At 35.4% G+C, this 20,165-nt stretch overlaps 1 protein-coding gene across 2 annotated transcripts in view; it reads left to right on the forward strand.

Annotated features, from left to right (window-relative positions):
• Positions 1-20,165, forward strand: part of FLT1 (fms related receptor tyrosine kinase 1) — a 1,018,969-nt gene that overhangs the window by 413,851 nt on the left and 584,953 nt on the right. For both annotated transcript variants that reach the window (XM_044073267.1, XM_044073268.1), the window contains exon 13: positions 9,236-9,544. In XM_044073267.1, the coding sequence (XP_043929202.1) occupies positions 9,236-9,544 (309 nt within the window). The remainder of the gene's footprint in view (positions 1-9,235; positions 9,545-20,165) is intronic.

A 20,165-nucleotide genomic window follows, 5' to 3' on the forward strand; every position in this document is an offset into this window, starting at 1 on the left:
ACAATGACCTCTTTTTTCCTGGATGAGGAACCTTTTGTGATGAGGTGTGCCACGTAGAAGGATTTCCTGACTACTGTGACAATGTGATTATCAAAGGAGAGACTACTGTCCACCTGTGTCCCAAGGTCTCTTATCATGCTTTCAGTGTTAAGTAGACTATAGCTCATGGGTACAGAGTTTTTACCAAAGGGGATGACAATGCACTTTTTGGCATTGAGCTTAAGGCCATGACTTTGGCACCAGGCCCTTTTGTAGGATTTCCACATCATTAGGAGTTTCAATTATGGCTCCTAGTTTGTAGTCATCTGTGAATTTAATTAACCAAAGACCTTCTGTGTTAGCCTATACTTCAGAAACGTAGATACCAAACAGGAGAGGACCTAGGACTGAACCCTGTGGTATTCCACTTGTCACTGGTCGGAAGTCGGATTTGGAGTCTGATACTTTCACAGTGTGGGACCTGTCAGTGAGCCAGTTGGCAAGCCATCTAGTGACATAGGGATTTATACCTAGTTTAGTGAGTTTATCTATAATTCCAGAGTGGGGGATGGTGTCAAAAGCCTTGGCGATATCTAGATAGGCTGTGTGAACCACCTTACCCTCGTCTTTGGCTTTAGTGACTGCTTCAAAGAAATCAATCAGGTTTAGGAGACATGATCTGCCTTTTACAAACCCAAACTGGGTGGGGCCCAGAGTTTGGGGATTACCAATGTCTTCGTTTATAAGTTACATGATGATACGTTTCATGGGCTATGATTGAATAAGATGCTTAGATGGGGTGCCAGTTCATTCTGTAGTTCATGTAGAATGCAGCTTGGGATGTGGTCAGGTCCCATGGATGCTGTGTTCTTGGCTTTGGATAGTGTGGTTTTTACCTGTACACCATCCTTCAGAGATTCAGGCTGATTCAGAACCAGTTGTTCTGTCAGCATTCTAGGTTTGTAAGAGTGATATTTGGAAGGTTGTCCCTATGTTGGGGCATTGGTCCTAATATGCCTGAGGGGGCTAGCTTCAGCGGATGGATTATTTTGGTGGCATTTAATGAGAGTGTCATGGTACAATGGTTGATAAGGGAGGGTGGAATAACACGGATTTGGTTGACTTTGTTAATTTTCAATGGTGTGTTTTATGAAATAAGCAATGAGGAAGACAAAATTAAGAGGTAGAGATGAAGGGAAAGAATGGAATTGGATAAAAGGAATAAATACAGTAATAATGGGGAGCGGCATAACGGTCAAGATGCTTGATTCATAGACGCAAGGTACATTATTTGATTTGGGCGGTAAACTGACTAAGGTCACAATGGCCTATTAAGGCAGCTAGGCTAGAAATTAGCTATGAATTTAAATTATTTAATCTAAGGAAGGTAAATTGAGAATTTTAAATTGCTTTCAGTAATGCAAATAATATTAAGACTGTAGTAAAAGGAATAGGGATTTTGTAGAGGTGTAATAAATGTCATGTGCAGGTAATTATATTAAAAGACACAGGATTTTAACAAATTAAGGATTACAAATTTAGAAACTATGAGGAATATAGTTAACTTTAATTGTAAAGAAAGGGACAGCTTATTCATCAGATTTTAGATGATGCAGTGATAAACATGATTATAATAATGGGGGGGGGGGGTGCCAGTCTGATAGCAGCACAGAATGTTAGCTCTGCTCATAATATATTATTCTGAAAGGAATTTTAGCTTAAAATTTGAAGAGAACTATTTAAAGTATATGAGTAAATACATACATGTTTAATAGCAGAAGTGGTGACGAAATGGATTAAGTGTTTTATGGAGGGGGTCCTGGGTGGTGTTGCTTGGTGAGCTGGGTGCTGTTAGCCATTAGTTAAGTTACAGGGGTGGGAGCGTAGGAATAGATTAGGGGTTTTCACAGAACAATATCAGGTGGCGGGGAGTACTGTATGCACTTGGACTTGTTGTTATTTGCAGTCTCAGACTTGGCTGATACCCAGAAGTGGCACACTTTTCAAGAGGTTGAGAAGACGGCAAAGGTTGACAGGAGTACACAGTACAATATTGCTCTTAAAGTTGGGAATTACAGGCACCGAAATGGGAGGACAGGTAGATTAAGGGGGTAAGACGTTACCGTTTTTAAATATATTCTGATGATTGGGCCAGTGCATTTGGAGTCCTGGGGAGATTGGGAGGATGGTTGATTTTGTGGTTGGGAGTGCTGCTGTCACTTGCACACTTCATGTCATTCAGTTTAGTTGGGGGAATTCGGGACCAGTACAGTTTAAATAGTTGCTGTAATACATACTGCTATGTTGAGCTTGGAATGTCAAGACAGGACATTAATGTTGGTTTCTTTTAATGTACACAGCATATGTGATTTAACAGCCTCTGTTACCAGTTGATTCAAGGATTGTGTGGGTAATTTGGTAGGTTGAGTAAGTGAATGATGTAGAGACTATTCAAAGTCAGGTTTGCTGGGCATATACGGTTGTATAGGTTTTATATGGGAATCAAGCGGTGACACAGGTAAGGTATATTGATATGTAAGGTATGGATCATACAGGATTAGTTGTCACATCCCCTGTTAGTTCCACTTCACTTTGTGTTATAATGAGGGTTATTGGTTCTGCTGATGGTGGTAAGGAGGTGTCAGGCCGAGGTAGGGGAGTCAGGGCAATTTAGATGAGCAGTTTAGGGGCGAGGTGCATTGACATTGACTAAGGTCTGTAAGAAGATTTTGGTGTATGGAAAGATTTTACACTGTTCTTTCTTTTGCAGGTGGAAGCAGTCGTGGCCTGAAGGAAGTAGCTTTGGAAGGTGACGGGGTTGACAGGCTGGATGCTCCTACAGTTCTGAGTAGTACAATAGGGCCACAGTGTGCAGTTAAGAGGGAGCCATGGCTAGTAGCTGGAAGGAAGCAGACTACAAGGATGTAGTCTCTTCGAGAAGATGTCCTGGTGTGGTACAGTGGGGTCACGGGTAATCCTACTTTATTTAGGTTCATTAAGGCATGTTTTAGTGCTGGTATGTCAAGGCATGGGGTTGATGACAGGGATCTAATTTACTTTACAGATGATGGGTATACCAAATGATGTTTGGCTTACTCCTTCCCTTTATAAGTGGTAGTTGGTTGAAGAATTTGGTAGATGGTAGGGGAAGAGCCTGGTCAGGCTGGTTGGCAGAGAAGAGGGACAGGCTTGCCTTCTTCTGTTCCCCCTCTGGTGTTTGGATGTTCATTTCAGGGATTTGGGGAAAGGAAAGTGAGCATCTGGAAGATGCTTGCTAAATAGATAAGCAAGCAGAGGTAAGGATGCTGCTTATTTGGTTGGAAGGTAATTCAATGAATGTTGTATGAAGTGAGATGGGGACACTGCTTCATAAGTAAAATAAGCACGTAGAGGTATGGATGCTGCTTACTGGGTCAGGATGAGCAAGATCATGCCATCCTGAATTATTTGGTTGGATGGGTAATTCAATAAATGGGATATGAAGTGAGTCTTGGATGCTGCTTCATAAGTAAAGTAAGCGAGCAGAGGTATGGACACTGCTTACTGGGGCAGGATGAGTAGGTAAACTGTCCTGATTAACATTACAAGGATGTTTATACTGTGATTAAAGCAACTATACTATGTCCAGTTGTAATTAATAAATTTGGTGATCAAAGCTATGTTATGAAGTTTAATAAATGTCTTCAAATGTCATTCAGTGTGATGTGTTTATTGAAGGGGACTGGGACAAATGAGGTTTGGCAACAAACCAATTTGTCCAGGGACATCTTCAGAAGGGGTTAGATTAATATATTAGTGGGAGTTAAGTGGGTTGGGGAGATGAAAGGGTTAAATGGAAGGAGGGATGATTGGGAGGAAATGAGGTAAGGGTGGGGAGGGGCTTAAGGGGTTTGGACAAGTGTAGTTGGGTAAGTAGCCACATTTTGGCATGGACTTGCTACCCACCTCCCCTCCATCTTTTGTTGGTGGATTGTTGGGGATCGTGGTTATTCTATCAGTCGGGATAGGCGGAGAAGAGGAACAGGCTTGCCCTCTTCTATGCCCCCTCTGGTGTTTGGATGTTCATTTCAGGGATTTGAGGAAAGGAAAGTGAACAGCTGGAGGATGCTTGCTAAATAGATAAGCAAGCATAGGTAAGGACACTGCTTATTTGGTTGGAAGGTAATTCAATGAATGTTGTATGAAGTGAGTTGGCAAGCTGCTTCATAAGTAAAGTAAGCGAGCAGAGGTATGGACGCTGCTTACTGGGGCAGGATGAGTAGGTACACTGTCTTGATTAACATTACAAGGATGTTTATGCTGTGATTAAAGCAACTATACTATGTCCAGTTAACAAATTTGGTGATCAAAGCTATGTTATGAAGTTTAATAAAAGTCGTCAAATGTCATTCGGTGTGATCTGTTTATTGCATGGGACTGGACAAATACAATTTTATTAAATTTAATAAGTATAGTTCCAGTTAAGAAACTAATATAAAAACTATCGAAAGAAAAGGATTGGCCAGACAAAGCTATGAAGTTTTCTTCTTTATTAAAACCACACGAAATCCAACAATGGTAAGCGCTTTCGGGTTCTCCAACCCTTCATCAGACAATTGAAACAACAAAGGTCTCTACAATTTAAATCATGAAGCAACCAATCAATTTCAATATTTTACCCGCCTTTTTTGTAAGGCAGGTTTTAAAGGTACCATTTCATTTAGACCTGGATACCTATGAGCAGATAGTGTTATGATCCATTTTGATTCAAGTGTTTCAGTAAGTAACTTAATATCACCCCCTCTAACACCTAAATTCACATTGGCAATGGCTTTAAATGTGTATACATGTGTTGGATTGTCAACCAAATGTCTATAAAGTGCATTATGTTGGTCCTTGTTCCTAATAGAAGAATGATATTGCAATATCCTAACCTTTAACATATTGTTGGTCATCCCAACATAAAAAGCTGGACATTGTGTGCACTCTGCCAAGTATATCACATTAGATGTCCTGCAGCTAGCTTTTGCTTTGAAAAGGAAAGTCTGACCATTAACTGGATGTCTATAATGGGGGTTCTTATTTATACTACTACAAGCCTTACACATACCGCATGGGACTGTCCCTATCTTATTCATCAAGGGTCTCTGTCCAGAACCAAATTTTTCACCACACAACAAGTCCTTTAGGTTTTTATTTCGTCTATAACCAAATGTTGGTGTCACACCTATCAGATTCTGCAGTCTGACATCACTTCTCAATATATTCCAATTTTTACATACTATATTTTGTATATCATTTATATTACTACTGGGCTCAAAAAGAAATGTGTCAATGCATTTACACCTGCTGCCACAGAATCAATTAAGCAACATGCGGGTTTTGTAGACTCAATACTAATTCTTAGACTTTAATATAAAAACTATACATTTTAGAATCAGGTAGCTCACTTTACAGGAAAGTAAAGGAGTTTTGCAGAAGACATGTAAAGAGAAGGACTTATATAATACAATTTTGTATAATGTATTATGTGACACGATTCATAAGTAATAATTGTTTGAATCAAAAACAACAGATTATTTTACAGGAAAATAGCAGATTTCTGTTACCCACCCACACACACAATCTACATTCATTGTAGTAAGGGCAAAAAAAATGGAAACAAACCCCCCTCTTCATCCCTCCAACTGCATATTCATCAATTAGTTATTTATACTTTGAAAAATAATGTAATTTGACCACCACGGTGCTAAATGAAAAATATTAGGTGTTAAAATAAACTTGTTCCAGTTATCAGGAAGTATTTATATAATACTTATCAGAACAGTCCATAATATTTTGCTTACCTCTCAAGTTTTACCTCCAGAACTAATAGACAAAGCCGAACATAATTAAGTAACCCCCCCTGAGTTAGGGACACATTTAAATTATGATATTATTAAAATACTTCTTAAAATAATTTCCAGTTTTTGGGAGGGATAGAGCAAAAGTTTGAGAATAAATTAAAGTGTGTCTTCTCAAACTCTTGACAGTTTAGAAGTATGATATTTTATGACTATTTATGTTGGTTCTACCTGAGAAGAACGAAAGATGAAAATGCTGACAATGAGAAGACCGACAAAGTAAATAATCGACAGTCCGGAATCCCGACACTGAAAACACCGACATGCGAAACGAGCACAACTGTGTAAGTATGCAATAGTGACAGACTTTAGGGTTAGGGTGCAGGTAAGGTAAGTGTGCGTTAGTGATGGACTTTAGGGTTAGGGTGGGGGTAAGGTTAAGTGTGCGATAGTAGTGATGGACCTTAGAGTTAGGGTTCGGGTTAAGGTTAGTGCATAGATAGTTGTGTATGTAAGGTTTAGTGTAGGTTTGTAAGGTTTTTGTTGTGCTTGTGTTGTGTATGTGTTTTTCGGAAACGGATCTGTTTTGTTTTGTTGACTGTCAGGATTGTGGTTTGTCGGGCATGTGAATTTTTGTGTTTTTCAACTGTCGGTATTGTGTTGTCGGTGTTTTCACTTGGTGGTGTTTTGAGGTAGATCCATATATATATATATATATATATATATATATATATATATATATATTTTTTTTTTTTTTTTTTGTGACTATTTATGTTAGCTATATGTACCATCCATTCATTGTAGAAGTTGTAGTCAAGTAAATAACTGATCAGTTTTAATCCACCAATGATGAATTTATGGACATGTCCACAAAATCTGTAGCCATGTTTCCGGATGACTGCATTCATGCCAACACTGCTTCAAGTTATCAAAAAGCTAATCAAAAATGTTTTCCTATGACCAACAGACTCTAAAAAATGCTTTCTACTGCATGACTCTATATCTAAAAAAGGAGATATTCAAGGCATACTGATATCAGATTTTTATTTTGTCAGACAAGTGTATTTTATTATGTAATTTCCTATTCCAGGCAATAATTATGCATGCAAGATTACTCAAATCAGGACAATCTTAGTAGGTTAATTAGTCTTGTTAATATTTTCTTACCATCAAATATTGCAGACATGTGTTGATGCAGGAAATAAATAACTTCTGTAGATATATAATTATTTTCTTTACTATTAAGAGTGATAGTTTTGGAGTGACTAAAAATCACTTGATGCTAAATTAAAAGGATTTGCTAAATGTTGTTTCTTCACAGAATGAGTATCTCTCTAACAGAAGTAAGGGAAGCTAAGGGAAAATTTGCATGAAAAAATAACTCTCAAACTGAGTAAAGTTTTAATATTCTGAAGTAAGAGGTTGAGGTTGTCTCTTATTCTTAAAACTAATAGGTCATAAAACATTGAGAGTTTTATATACCAAATCCATCCATCCGCTACCCCTTTATCCCAATTTTGCACATGGGGTCAGTGTGTCATTTCAGAAGTGACAATCAATTAGAACCAAGGTTTACAACACTGGGTGGCTAGCCCTGCCACAATAGTTCTTCCACACCACAATCTCATATGCACACTTACACCTATGGCCAATTTAAACTGTCCAGTCAACCTATTACATGTCTTTGGGAAGTGAGAGGAAACTGGAGCACCTGGAGTAAACCCAGTGAACACAGGGAGGACATGCAGACTCTGTGCAGAAGGCACTCCAGCTGAGAATCAAAAATGGGAACTTCTTGCTGTGAGGCAACAACGCTATCTGCCATGCCACTGTACCAAATACAATCAAATAAATTATAATAGTCAGTACAAGTAAATATGCAGACCCCCTACAACATTGACATTGCTTCTAAACTGCTCACTCCAGCATATTGTATATACTGTATATATTTTACATTGTGTAATCAGGCACTAACCAGTAGTTCTACATTGTATCTTCACTAAACATATATATGACATTACTATTTGCTATTTCACTGTTTACTTTTTAACACCTTCACTAACACATCCATATCTTAGCAGGTTGTAAAGGCCTAGCATCAAAAGAAGCTTTCACTTTAAGGATAACACACTACTAGTGTATGCTGTTCTACCTCTTCAGCCAACATGTAATGCAATTTATTTTCCTCTCTTTTGCCCTTCTGTAATACTGTCATCTTTCTAATAATAAGCACCTCTCTCTCCATGTCCTTAATTTTAACTCCTGCTCATTACTCCTCCTTGTCTCCTTTTATTCCTCTATCTATTTTGGCAGCAGAATACTCTATTATTTTTCACTTGTATACCTTATTAGAAATATAGTTAATATTTTGAATAATACTATGAATTAGTTTATTTGATATAGGCTATCTACTTTTGCAGTACGTCTTGCTACTTGCAGTACATAATACATTCTTAATATTTCTGTAAATGTACTTTAGTTTGTTTGTGTTTTTATCTGTTGTGGGGATTTTATTCTTGTTCTTTTCTTAAATATTAATGTTCATTGAATCAAAACACTATGCATGTCATACATTACAATTATAATTAGAGATTAAGACCCTACACTAGTTAAGGAGATGTGCCAAAATATACATATAGCACAGCAACCTGCAAGAGCAGAGCCAGCACACAGTAAAATATTGCAGGCTGAAAGTGTTATAAAGCAGAGACTAGAAGTCTCCCTGCAGCATGAAAGTGTTACAAAGCAGGGAGGAGAAATGGCTAGCAGAAAGGAAGATAAGAAATTATTCACTGAAAGTATACATTCCAGATTATAAAGTTAAAAGATGAGTAAAATTGACAATCTGAACAAAATTCTAAACCTTCTGTCAACCTAAAACAGAAAGCCCCAGAAATTGAGAATTCTAAGCAAAGGGTGAGTATTGAGGAAAAAAAAATAATCCATTAGTGTAAATAAAGGAGAAACAATACTTGTTCAGAGTTCTACACTCATTTCTGTCAGTGTGAGACAGAACACTCAAATAAGGGATGGCCGTTGGTAATAGGTATCTGTAAGTAAGAGACAAAGTAAAACTAAAGATAAATCCTTTGCAGAGGGAGGACAATCGAGAGAAGGAAAAGTGAATTTTAGTAAATAACAGACCCATCTCATGAAGGTACTAACCAAAGCTTGAAGATGAATACAGTTAAAACTAGCTCCCTCTTCCTTTACCCAGTGATTTCTCCTCTCTCTGTGGACCTATCTTTATCCACAACCCACGTGACTTTGGCAATGTGCTTCAGAATTAGTGCATAGTTACTGTAGGTTGGCATGGACATTATGAAAAAGGTAGGTTTACTTTTATTGTATAAATTCTGTACAACAAAATGCACTTCTAAAGTTTTAAATTGTATTACTATTAGTAATGAATGTGCATTTGATTTGTATTTCAGATGTACCAAGAGGGTTTCACATTGCATTTGAACAATCACCAACAGAAGGTGAAGACATGTCTCTGCCTTGTAGGGCAAACAGATTCCTTTATACAGATATGGAGTGGCATATCCCAAATTTTTCACCTCTTCACATGATGTATAATATCACAAGTGACCTGAATGGGACTAGTTTTGAAAGGTACTCCAAAGCCCTGTACCTAAATATCAGGAATATCTCTAAAGGTCAGTCTGGTACATACACCTGCACAGCCAGGAATCTCTATACTGGAAAACAAGAGCTGCAGCAAAAGATGATCAGTATCAGACGTAAGTAGAACCGTGTGCATCTGCAGAGTAGTTACATTAGCAAAGGTTGTAAAACATGAGCATTTTTGTCTTTATTTAAAGCAATAATGTCACTATTTTTGAAAATAAAATGGCTTCTGTTAGGATACTAAATAATAGTTTGCTATGTCATTTTATAAAAAGTATTGACAGGAACACAATCATTTTGAATTGTAATGATTAGTGCCACCTTTAAATGAACTGCTGTACACTGAAATATTAATAACTGAAAGCCGTTAATACTTTTAGCAACACTTATGTATTGGTTTGGTGTTTTGATCCTGAAGACTAGGACTTTTAAATCATTGTGAACATGTGTCGCCTAGATCACATCCATGGCACAAAAGGATGAAGCCGTGATTATTACCCAGATGACCCAACATAGACTAGTGATCCAGAAGATGCTGGAGGAGGTAGCCAGGGAGGGTGGAAATGAGTGGCCAGACTAGATTGTCCCAAACTCAGAAAAGCCATCCAGACTGCTGCAAGGATAAGACTTTCCAGAGGCAGGTGTCCTTGCATGCAGCAGGAAGGCCAAGTCATCAACACCCACCTAGCTGTGCACCTACACTTCAGCTATATTTCAACTTAAGCAAGGAAGCATAACTGATCCTTCATAGTTGTATTGTGGGAGCACATAAATGCTGACATGTAGTGGATTAAGTGTTACTAGAAAATCTATTATATAATGCTTAATATCTGATGCAATTCCAGGAAAGAGATAGGGCACGCTGTGTATGTATCTTGTCAGGGAACAATTAGGCTCTGCCTTTAAATGCAGGTGCCTCTGGTCAAAGGGGTGAAGTTGGATTCTCAGTTCACTGGGATACAAGCTGTTTTCTAACTGGAAGAAATTAAAGGGAAGGCACAGTGCAGGGGACCAAACAGCATCCATGTTTGCCTGAATGATGCCCCCCTCAGTCAGCTTTTGTTTCCACCTTCTCCACCCCCAATATACTAGAGGAAAGTAATGGGCTCGTGTCTGACTGGGGGGTGGGCTTGTGGATGGCAGGAACAGTGGGAAAATGCAGTCTTTAGGCTTTATAATAAAAAGCCTGCTTCAAGCCATAGAAAAAAGATTCCAAGCCTTTCCTAACTTTCCTAAACAAGAAAACGTTACATTAAGCTGCTCATAAGCACACATGGCATTTTGGAAAGTTTAGTAAGTTAATTAAAAATAGAAAAGAGCTTCAGAAAGCTTTGTAAAAAAACATAATGCAATAATAAATAGGCAAGTGAATAATGGAAGAGGGAGCTCCCCGATGATAGGACATAATCAACGTCTTCATGTAGATAGTGCTTACAGGTTTGGGAGCAATAGTGAACCTTTCTTCAGAGCCTTCACCCCCTAACTAGCTTTGCCATTATTGGACTGTGTAGCATATGAGCTTCTTCAATTGCCTTGTTACTTAAAGCCTTCTAGGTATCATTAGAGCCACACAAGACACCTCAGTAACCAGGACAGCTGCCAAGAATTCAGATTCTGAATCCAAATAATTTTACATTCCTTTCTAATCAGTCTTTGTCACAACAAAGGAAGAATGCTCTACATGGAAAGATTCTACAGCTTGTGTTCCTCCACTTCATAAATCATGATAAGCATAAAGATCTACTTCAGATGGGGATTTTTCAGAGTAATATCTATTCTAAAAGAACTCATTTATGATAAATACTTTAACCTAGATTACAAGTTAAAAGGGCAATTGATTTGTTACTTATTGAAGAATGCAGGGATATTTTATGCCTGAACCTATAGGTGTTTGTTTATGATATGTTGTCTTCAGACAAAAAAATCTATCTCTATTCATAAAATTAATGCTACTATAGATTTATCTTCTTACCTAAGATGGATTCTAAATACTCTTCTCAGTACTTTTTTGAAATTTATGGCAATGCCTTGGATTATTTAATTCTGAACTGTTAACATTCATTCAAGACCACTTCTCCTCATCAATAAACTTTCCAAAACTTTCTGTTACACCCCGCTGTGTAATTGCTGTTATTAATTATTTGCCAAATAGTAAAGCTCCTGGTCCAGAGAGCTTTCCATTTGATATCTATAAAGAATGTGTTGGTGTCATTGCCCCCTAATCAATTTGGCTTTAAAATTGTTTCATTTTCAACCTTTTTTATACTAGCAAAAAAGGATTCTGATTTAGATGTCATATACAGATCATGCATATCAATCAAACTACAGAGTAATAACTCTGCCTAATGCTTATTATAAACATTTTTGCAAAACTGCTTAGCAATTATTTATTTATTCCTATGTTACCCTAACAGGATTGATTTCTAATAGAGAAGTCTGTGTCTGTAGTAAACCACATTATTCAGACTATGTTGTTGTTCTTTAAGTAATGAAGGAGAGCATTGACTTTATTTGATGATACTGATCTATGTTTGACATTCCAAACTAATTCAATATACTTTATAGAGCTTATTTAAAATTAATTATCTTCTCTTAATTTTCCAAACTCTGCTTACAATTTGATTCAAGTTTTATTTTATAAGACAAATATATATGCATTAATGGATCTGATTCCTTAATTTTAGAACACTTGCAAGAAATTATTAAAGAATGCACCTCATCTCCTACAATTTTCCTTATACAAATAAATCCAGTACTGAATGCATTCTGCGTAAACCATGAAATTAAATCAATTGTGATAAAAATCAAGATTTTGAATTTATTGCTTATACTAATGAAATTATTCTAACTGCCTCTAATGTAAATAATTTGCCTTCTTATTTTTTCAGCACAGTTAATTTATTACAGGCTATTACTGGTTTTAGAATCAACCCTCAGAAATCAGAAGTGCTTTTTCTTTCTCCATAGTCTAACTTAGGTACTGGCCTTCCAGTTGTTAGTCAGTTAAAATATTAGGATAACATCACACCACAAACACTCCCCTTAGCGATGATTTACAATTGAAAAAATAACAACACATTTCTAATCTGTGTCCAGGATATAACAATTTAAGTTTATCATTTCCAGGACACATTAATTTTTTTAAACTATTTTTCCAGTTTGCTTTTCTTTTTTTAAAAATCACTAATACCTTGTGCTTTTATGGTACAGTAATAAAAGGCTGGTTTAGTCAAACAGAGAATTTCTTGAGGTGTCTTAAACTCTCCAACTAAGAAAGTGGGTCTAACCTGAATGATCCAGAAATTTCAATGTTTGTTTAAATTTGTATTAATTGTTTTGTCGTTACATTTTATCAGATGATGTTTAGAATTTCTTTAGAAATATTTGACAAATATGCCTCTCAGCTTTTGTTTTCTAAAGATGTTCACTATTTTTCTATCCAAACTTTAGTTACAAAAACATATTTGCCTTTTCTTCCTTTCCCTAGGCAAGAGATTCCTGCTGAAAAATTGGTTACATCAGTTTATAACCAGTTGTTCATCCAAAAGTGATTCACTTTATTCTTTCCTTCATTCAGACTTCCCCAGATAATACATATATAAATAAATACAGGGCCCCTTCAATCTAATTTCAATTTACAAATGGTTAAAAAGAGAGTTTAGAAAATTTATGCTCAGTTTACTACTCTTCTTCCTTTAACTACTAATATCGTTCTAGGAAAACAAGCTTTAGCCAACCTTACTCATTTTTGAATGTCACCTAATTATTATTATTATTATTATTTAATCAGATTCTGTGCAAACAGATTTTGCAATTAAATTTAGAATTAAATCTGTGAGATTTCTAATACCCATTTACTAACAAAACAATGCAACAAAACATTTTGCCAAAGCTTATTGAACGCTAGAAAAGGTGAGCTAAGCAAGCTTATGGAAAGCATGTTGGCATGGCTGTGGTATGATTGGCCCCTTGGAGTATATACGGTGGTCATGCTGAAGAATTCTCCCATGGTGGTATGAGTCCATTTTATGTTTTAACCAGGTATTTAGGAACAAACACACTCTACCTTGCTCCTTACAGATTTGGTTACTTTTTTCTTGGCATATCCTGTTCTAATCTTTAAGATTATAACTATAGCTAGTAGTATAATTAAAAGGAATAATATTTCCTTCTGTAATCAAGAGATACAACATAATGCAGATTTACCTTCAGATAAAAGGCAGCACCTTTTCAACAATATCTTAGATTTAAAGATATGGATCTATATGCTGTAACTGAAGCTTAAAGTGTTTGTGGGGGGGGGCATGCATGTGTGTGTGCACACACACACACACAGGTGTGTGTCTGTGTGTGCGTATGTGTGTGGGTTTCTGCAGCATGGAGATTAGCTGGTATTTTTCAGCAGGCAGAAGGATGGATGATATTTGTGATTTCCTCATGATTATGTAGACATTAAATATTATGTATTAACTTGTGAAAAAATGGAGAATAATGTAACATAGTTTAGTATAAGCAAGTCTTCAGAAGAAATATATCCTTCTGCAGGTCAATAAAAGGCTAAATGCATAGTGTTACCAATAATATAATCAATTAAAAGATAACTGATAAAAACTGAAGTTAAATCATCAGTTGCTTGCAACCTTAGGAACAAATCAAAGATTACAACATTGCTTTGTTGGAATATTGTACCTAATTGAAAGGCAACCACTGAATGAAACTACATCAATTACTTATAGACCTAGAAATAAATCTGTTTTTTAACCATGGTTTCAAAGATAGCATCATGTTGAGCTATTTTTGAGCAAGCCTCTAGTTCAGTTTGACATCATGCTTCTTTTTTTAAAATAACGTTTGTTCCTAAGAGTGAGCTAATAATATCAAAACTTGAAACTTAAGAACATCATGTGTCTTCCAAAACCTGTTTGTGTAAAAAAGTATAAAGGGCAAACATGAAAGTCAGTATGTATAATGTACTAATGCAGAACTGATGCATCTGAAAGGCAAACTTACAATACTAGAAATGACAACCTTAAAACCTAACACGCAGTCAGAATAATGAATATTAGCTATAGCAACAGTCTTAGAGATTAGAACTCTACACCTGGCTGCAAGTACTACTTACCCTGGAAAATGTAGATAAACACCATCACAGGGACCTGGTTAAAGACCAGTGAAACTTCTCCATCATTGGAGGGTCTGAATGCAAATCACTTGTAAAGGCCTACCACATTAGAAGTAAGTATTAAAGACAGAGAAAGTGTCTCTGTATTCTTAAAAAGTAGATCACCTTGAGACTCATTAGACAACGATTTGGAACTCCTTCACTTCCCATTTACTATAAACAAAACCCTTTATCACATCATAGCTAACTATAGAAACCCATCAATGTCCCTCTTGACGCATACCTCCTACCTAACCAGTATGGAGTCCCTATGTATTAAGCCAAACACCATTCTCTTAGGAGACTGCAACTATCTCATCACCAACTAGAAAACTTATACATCCTCAAACATGTATGCCCAGAGATTTCTAGACTTCAAAAATACCAGCTTCCTGGGCAAGTTTGTCCAAATCTAAACCAGGGGAAATAAAATCTTGGGCTTGGCCCTTTGCAATATGGAACAGCTTTGTTCCCCACCTATTCTAATTTCCTCCCTGGCCAAACTCAACTACAAGTCAGTCGTATTCACTTTAAGACTTTAACAAGAAAACATTCTCCAGTACCTTGGTATTCAAAGACTACGCAAAGGATAGTCTACCAAAACTGATTACCTGACTAAATTTAAAAGCCCCTTCTGCCTTGATGTTCCCATTGCTTATGTGGAACCCTTTACTACCAAGTTTAGTGCTTATGTAAGTAGTTGCATAAATGCATCTGTGCTCTTCAGAAATAAATACAATGCAAAATTCAAAAAGAAACCCCTGTGGTAGAACCCTAATATAAACAGGCTCTATAATAAAAGAAAAAAAAGCTTTTTGTATGCAAAATAAATATAACTCTCAAGAAGCCAAAATGCTCTTGTTAAACTAAACAAGGAACTCAGAACTCTGATTTATTTATTTTTATTTATTTTACATTTGTTGACCGGGATAGTCCGACTGGAATCATGTCCATTTTCAGCAGAGGCCCGGGGAGAAAAGCTCCAAGACAAACAGCAACAATTAAAATAAAAATGAAGACACTTTACAAATTTGATATTTACAAAGACAGAATAACAATTTCACTGGTAAGGGTTAACCCCTGGATAAAGTCAGGAGATAAAGAAGATTAACAATACTTGACTAAGAATTTATTTATATATGAGTTAGCCAGGCTTGTTACAGTGGCAAAGCCAGTTTAGAGCCAGATGTTGTTTGAGTTAGCCAGGCTGGTTACAGTGGCAAAGCCAGTTTAGAGCCAGATGTTGTTTGAGTCTGGTTTTAAATTGAGTTAGAGAGGAGAGCAATGTAATTTCAGCTGGCAGTAGGTTCCAGACTCTGCCAACAGTGTTTGCAAAGAGGAAGTCACCAGCTACATTGCTAGCTTTGATAGTTTGAATTAGTAGTTTGTTTGAGGACTGAAGTAGTCTTGAATTGCTATAGGGGGTAATAATATTTTTAAGGGCAGGTGTATTATCTGGATTTAGGAGGATTTTCTTGGCCACAGCCAGAAGGTTAAAGTGGATAAGACTGGGAAGTTCTAGCCACTCAAGTTGTTTAAGGTTGATGCAGTGGTGTGTTCTAAAAGGCAGGCCAGTGGCAAACCTGGCAATGTGATTGCAACATGTTGATAGTCTGTTAAGTACAGACTTATTTAGATTAGAGAGAATCATCAAATCAACCAAACACAGATATTAATTAAAAATAGTGAACCAGGTAAAAAAGAACCATAAAGATTTCTTTAACTGTGTTAGAAATCTCAGAAACAATCCCCAGCACTGTAGAAAGCTAATATCACATTTTATTACCTACTTAGATCCAGAGAACATAGCCAATGTACTAGCAGACAAATTCAACTCCAGCTTAATCCCCCTCCCCTCTAATATTCTCACCTCCTCAAATCTCCCAAGAACAAGTTCTCAAGGCACTATCTAAGGCCATGAACACAAGGACTATGAGGTAGAATAATATACCAGGCTGCCTGAAACATGAATTGTCAGATCTCCATCAGAGGCTATTCAACATTAGTCTCAAACCAGTCTTTGTGCTGGATGAGTGGAGGACAGCAACAGTCATTCCTTTGCACAAAGATAGTGCTACAACAGTCCTTGGTAACTACATACCTATAAGCCTGACCAGCCTCATCTCTAAGGTTATTAAAGCATCACTATGGAACCAATAAATAATGATATAGGAGACCTACAGACTCTTGACCCAACCCAGTTTGATTCATCAAGAGTATGTCCTGCCTACCTAAACCGGTTGACTTCTTCAAAAAAAGTCAGTGAAGCAATGGACAAGAGAAAATCAATGTACACTGCCTATCTGGACCTTGCAAAGGCATTCATCACCATTCCACACTCAGGCATCATAAATAAACTCTCCCATCTAGCTGTTACCCCCTTATAACTCAATGGATAGCAAACTAGCTTTCAAAAGAACACAAGAAATAAGGGTGAGTGGCTTTACCTTCCCCAAAGGCCTATTACCAGTGGAGAACCCCAGGTTTCAGTCCTTGGGCCAGTTCTCTTTGGAGAAGCTAATGTTGAGGGATTGTGTCTGGCCAAGTTTGCAGATGACTAGAAACTTGGTGCCATTGTAAACTACCCAAAGGACACCATGTTCCTACAAGTGAGCTTTCCCAAAGAAATAACTGGTGCCAAATCCATAGATTGAAACTAAATGTCAGGAAATGTACAAGTGTATGCTTTGGAAGTCATGACTCCACTTGTAACATTATGTCTTTCATTTTTGTAACATTGTGACAAGCCAATTGCAAATATCATGGAGCTTATCTGTAAATGTTTAATTAGCTGTACGAACTATGTCCTTTTGAAATGGGTGAAATGTAACTTGCAATTATTGTGGAGCTTTTCTCCCTGGGCCTCCACTGAAAACTGGCTCTTCTTGGTGCAGTGGACTTCCCCGGTTTTCAAACTTAAATAAATAAATAAATAATAAAATAAATAAACTTTTGCACTGACAACCCCCACCCCTCAAAAACAAAATCCTGGAGTTACAAATCTGGGAACCTGTGTTGTCAATAAACTGTCCTTTGATTACCATGTAGCAACTATTGTAAGGAAGCCTTTTTCATTACACAGTTTATATCAAAGGGTTTGACATCCAGATCCAGGGATATAATTGTTCTTCTGTATTTAGCACTCATTACGGCAATCATTAAGTATAGCGGCTTTTTATGTACCTCTCCAAACACTTGTCACAGCTGAAATGACTACACACTTTCTCACTAAAAATAATCAAGGGCCTAAATCATATAAAGTACAGAGACTATCTCAAAGCCGTGTTCCTCTTCTCTTATGGATGGGAAATGTAAGCAGTGTCAGTGGTGCAACAGGTAGCACACTCGCTTTTGGTGCAGAAGGCTGTGGGATCTTTTCCTACACCAGGATGATTGATTGCTGACAATCCCACTGCACCTACTGAAAAGAGTAGAGGTCCTTTATTTAACACAACATAAAAAAAAAATCTATATTTACAAAATGTACATATTTATATGCACACATATACACATTTCTATGTTTTACTATTTATCATTTTTCTTTTTTACTCATATTTTTATTTCATTTATAAAGAAAAAATAAAATATAACAATATAGATATTAACCTTTTGCAAATAAAATATAACAATATAATTTCAATGAAAAGGAAAAAAAATAAATAAATAAAAGAAACAACCTATCTACAATATATACAAATTGCCTGAGCGTAAATTTAAAGCAAATTACACACGCGGATAATATTTTAAATGTCTAATATAAAAAGTGAATTTAAGAAGAAAAAGATTCAATAGGGGCATTTTTTGCCATGGATTGTCCTTAGGTTTGTTAGGAAAAATTCTATTAATTTTGGTTATTTCATTCTTTGCAGTATCTTTTAAAAATACAAGAAATTCTTCAAATTGAGGAGGTGAAGATTTCTTCCAGTTTGTTGTGATGATCTTTCTGGCCATGGCAAGAATTTTCCAAGTTAAATAAAATTTAAAGACCAGGAGGCTCATGAAATTGAAAGAATAAGCTGTTTTTTATTTTGTTCAATAAAAGTAGTTAAATGTTGTTTTCTGATAAAAATCCAAAATTTATCATTCAAATTACTATAATCAATTAATATTGAGTATATTTTAAAAATAAAATTGTTAATTTATTGATCTTTATAAATAATATAATTTAGAAATTTTAACATTTGTGGAAAGTCTTTACTCATAGTATCAGAAGTATGAGAAAATTTATGAATTAAAGTAATAGTTGTTTGTAAATGAGTTGAATATATATTATTTATATTAAATTCTATACAAATAGATTTAAAAGATTTTATTTTTACACCATCAAAACATTAATGCCAACAACAAATATTGTCTTTCCCAACTAAGTGTTTGAATTTGATTATTAATTGTTAATTTTATATTAAAGAAAATAGAATGAGTCTCAAATCAAAACTTATAATTTAAATTATTTGAAATTATTTTTAAAATGTATTAATATAAACAGATTTTGTAGGAGGATATATAGTAAATTAAATATAATTACAAATAAATATCCACAAAGGATTATAAAATGTAAAATTATTAAGATTTACAATTTTAATTTGTTTATATCAAGCATTTGATAATGTAATTTTTATTATTATCTAGACCATTAAAATAGTTTTAAATATTGTTGTTTTAAAATAAGTATCTATATTAGGAAATTTAATGCCACTAGATCTGCAAGGTCTAATATGATGACTTAGACTTAGTCTAGGTCTAGTTGGATACCGTAACAGTAAATTATTCTTTTTTTTTTAATTTGTTTCTTATTAGGTGGAACAATAAGAAATTGATTTATGAGTACATTTTTTGAAATAATATTGTTTTAATTATTTGTAATCTGTCTTCAGATGTAATAAAAATGTTCCAATGAATAATTAGATTATATATTATTTATATAGTCTTTTCATGGTTAAAGTTTAAGGTTTTAAGGTTTCTTCAGTCGACTTTAATATATTTATACCAAAGTAAAATAGATTAGAAATTTCTTTGCCAAAATTTTTTAATATCTGAATTTAATGAACCTTTGCTATTAATAAGAAGGTAATTAGATTTAGTCTTCTTAAAATGAAGATTAGATATTATCTGAAATTGTTCTATAACACCTTTCAATTCTATTAATGTATCATTAGTATTTTGTCAGGTGAATAAAATATAATCTGCAAATAGTATAATTTTTTTATTTATATTCTTGACTGATTTCTAGGCCTTTTATGTTTGAGTTCGAATTAATAAGAATTGCAAAGATTTCTATATCAAGGTCAAATAATAAAGAGGAGGGAGAGGACAGTCTTGCTTAGTTCTTTTTGTTATGTTTCAAAAGTTAGAGGCAAAAGTACCTAATTTTACATATGCTATATTATTATTATATTTGTAAATGAGGTTATCATTTTTCTTATAATATTTTCATTGTTGTTCTTCCACATCCATAATCTAATTTTTTTGAACTGTATCTGCCAAAATCCATTAACCATTAAACAAACTTTCATTCAATCATTCATTTCAACTAGCTCATATTACATAAAATACATGTTTATCTACCCTTCTCA

This window comes from Protopterus annectens, chromosome 5.part1 (genome assembly GCF_019279795.1).
Source record: "Protopterus annectens isolate FY-2018-M chromosome 5.part1, PAN1.0, whole genome shotgun sequence".
NCBI lineage: Eukaryota > Metazoa > Chordata > Ceratodontiformes > Protopteridae > Protopterus > Protopterus annectens.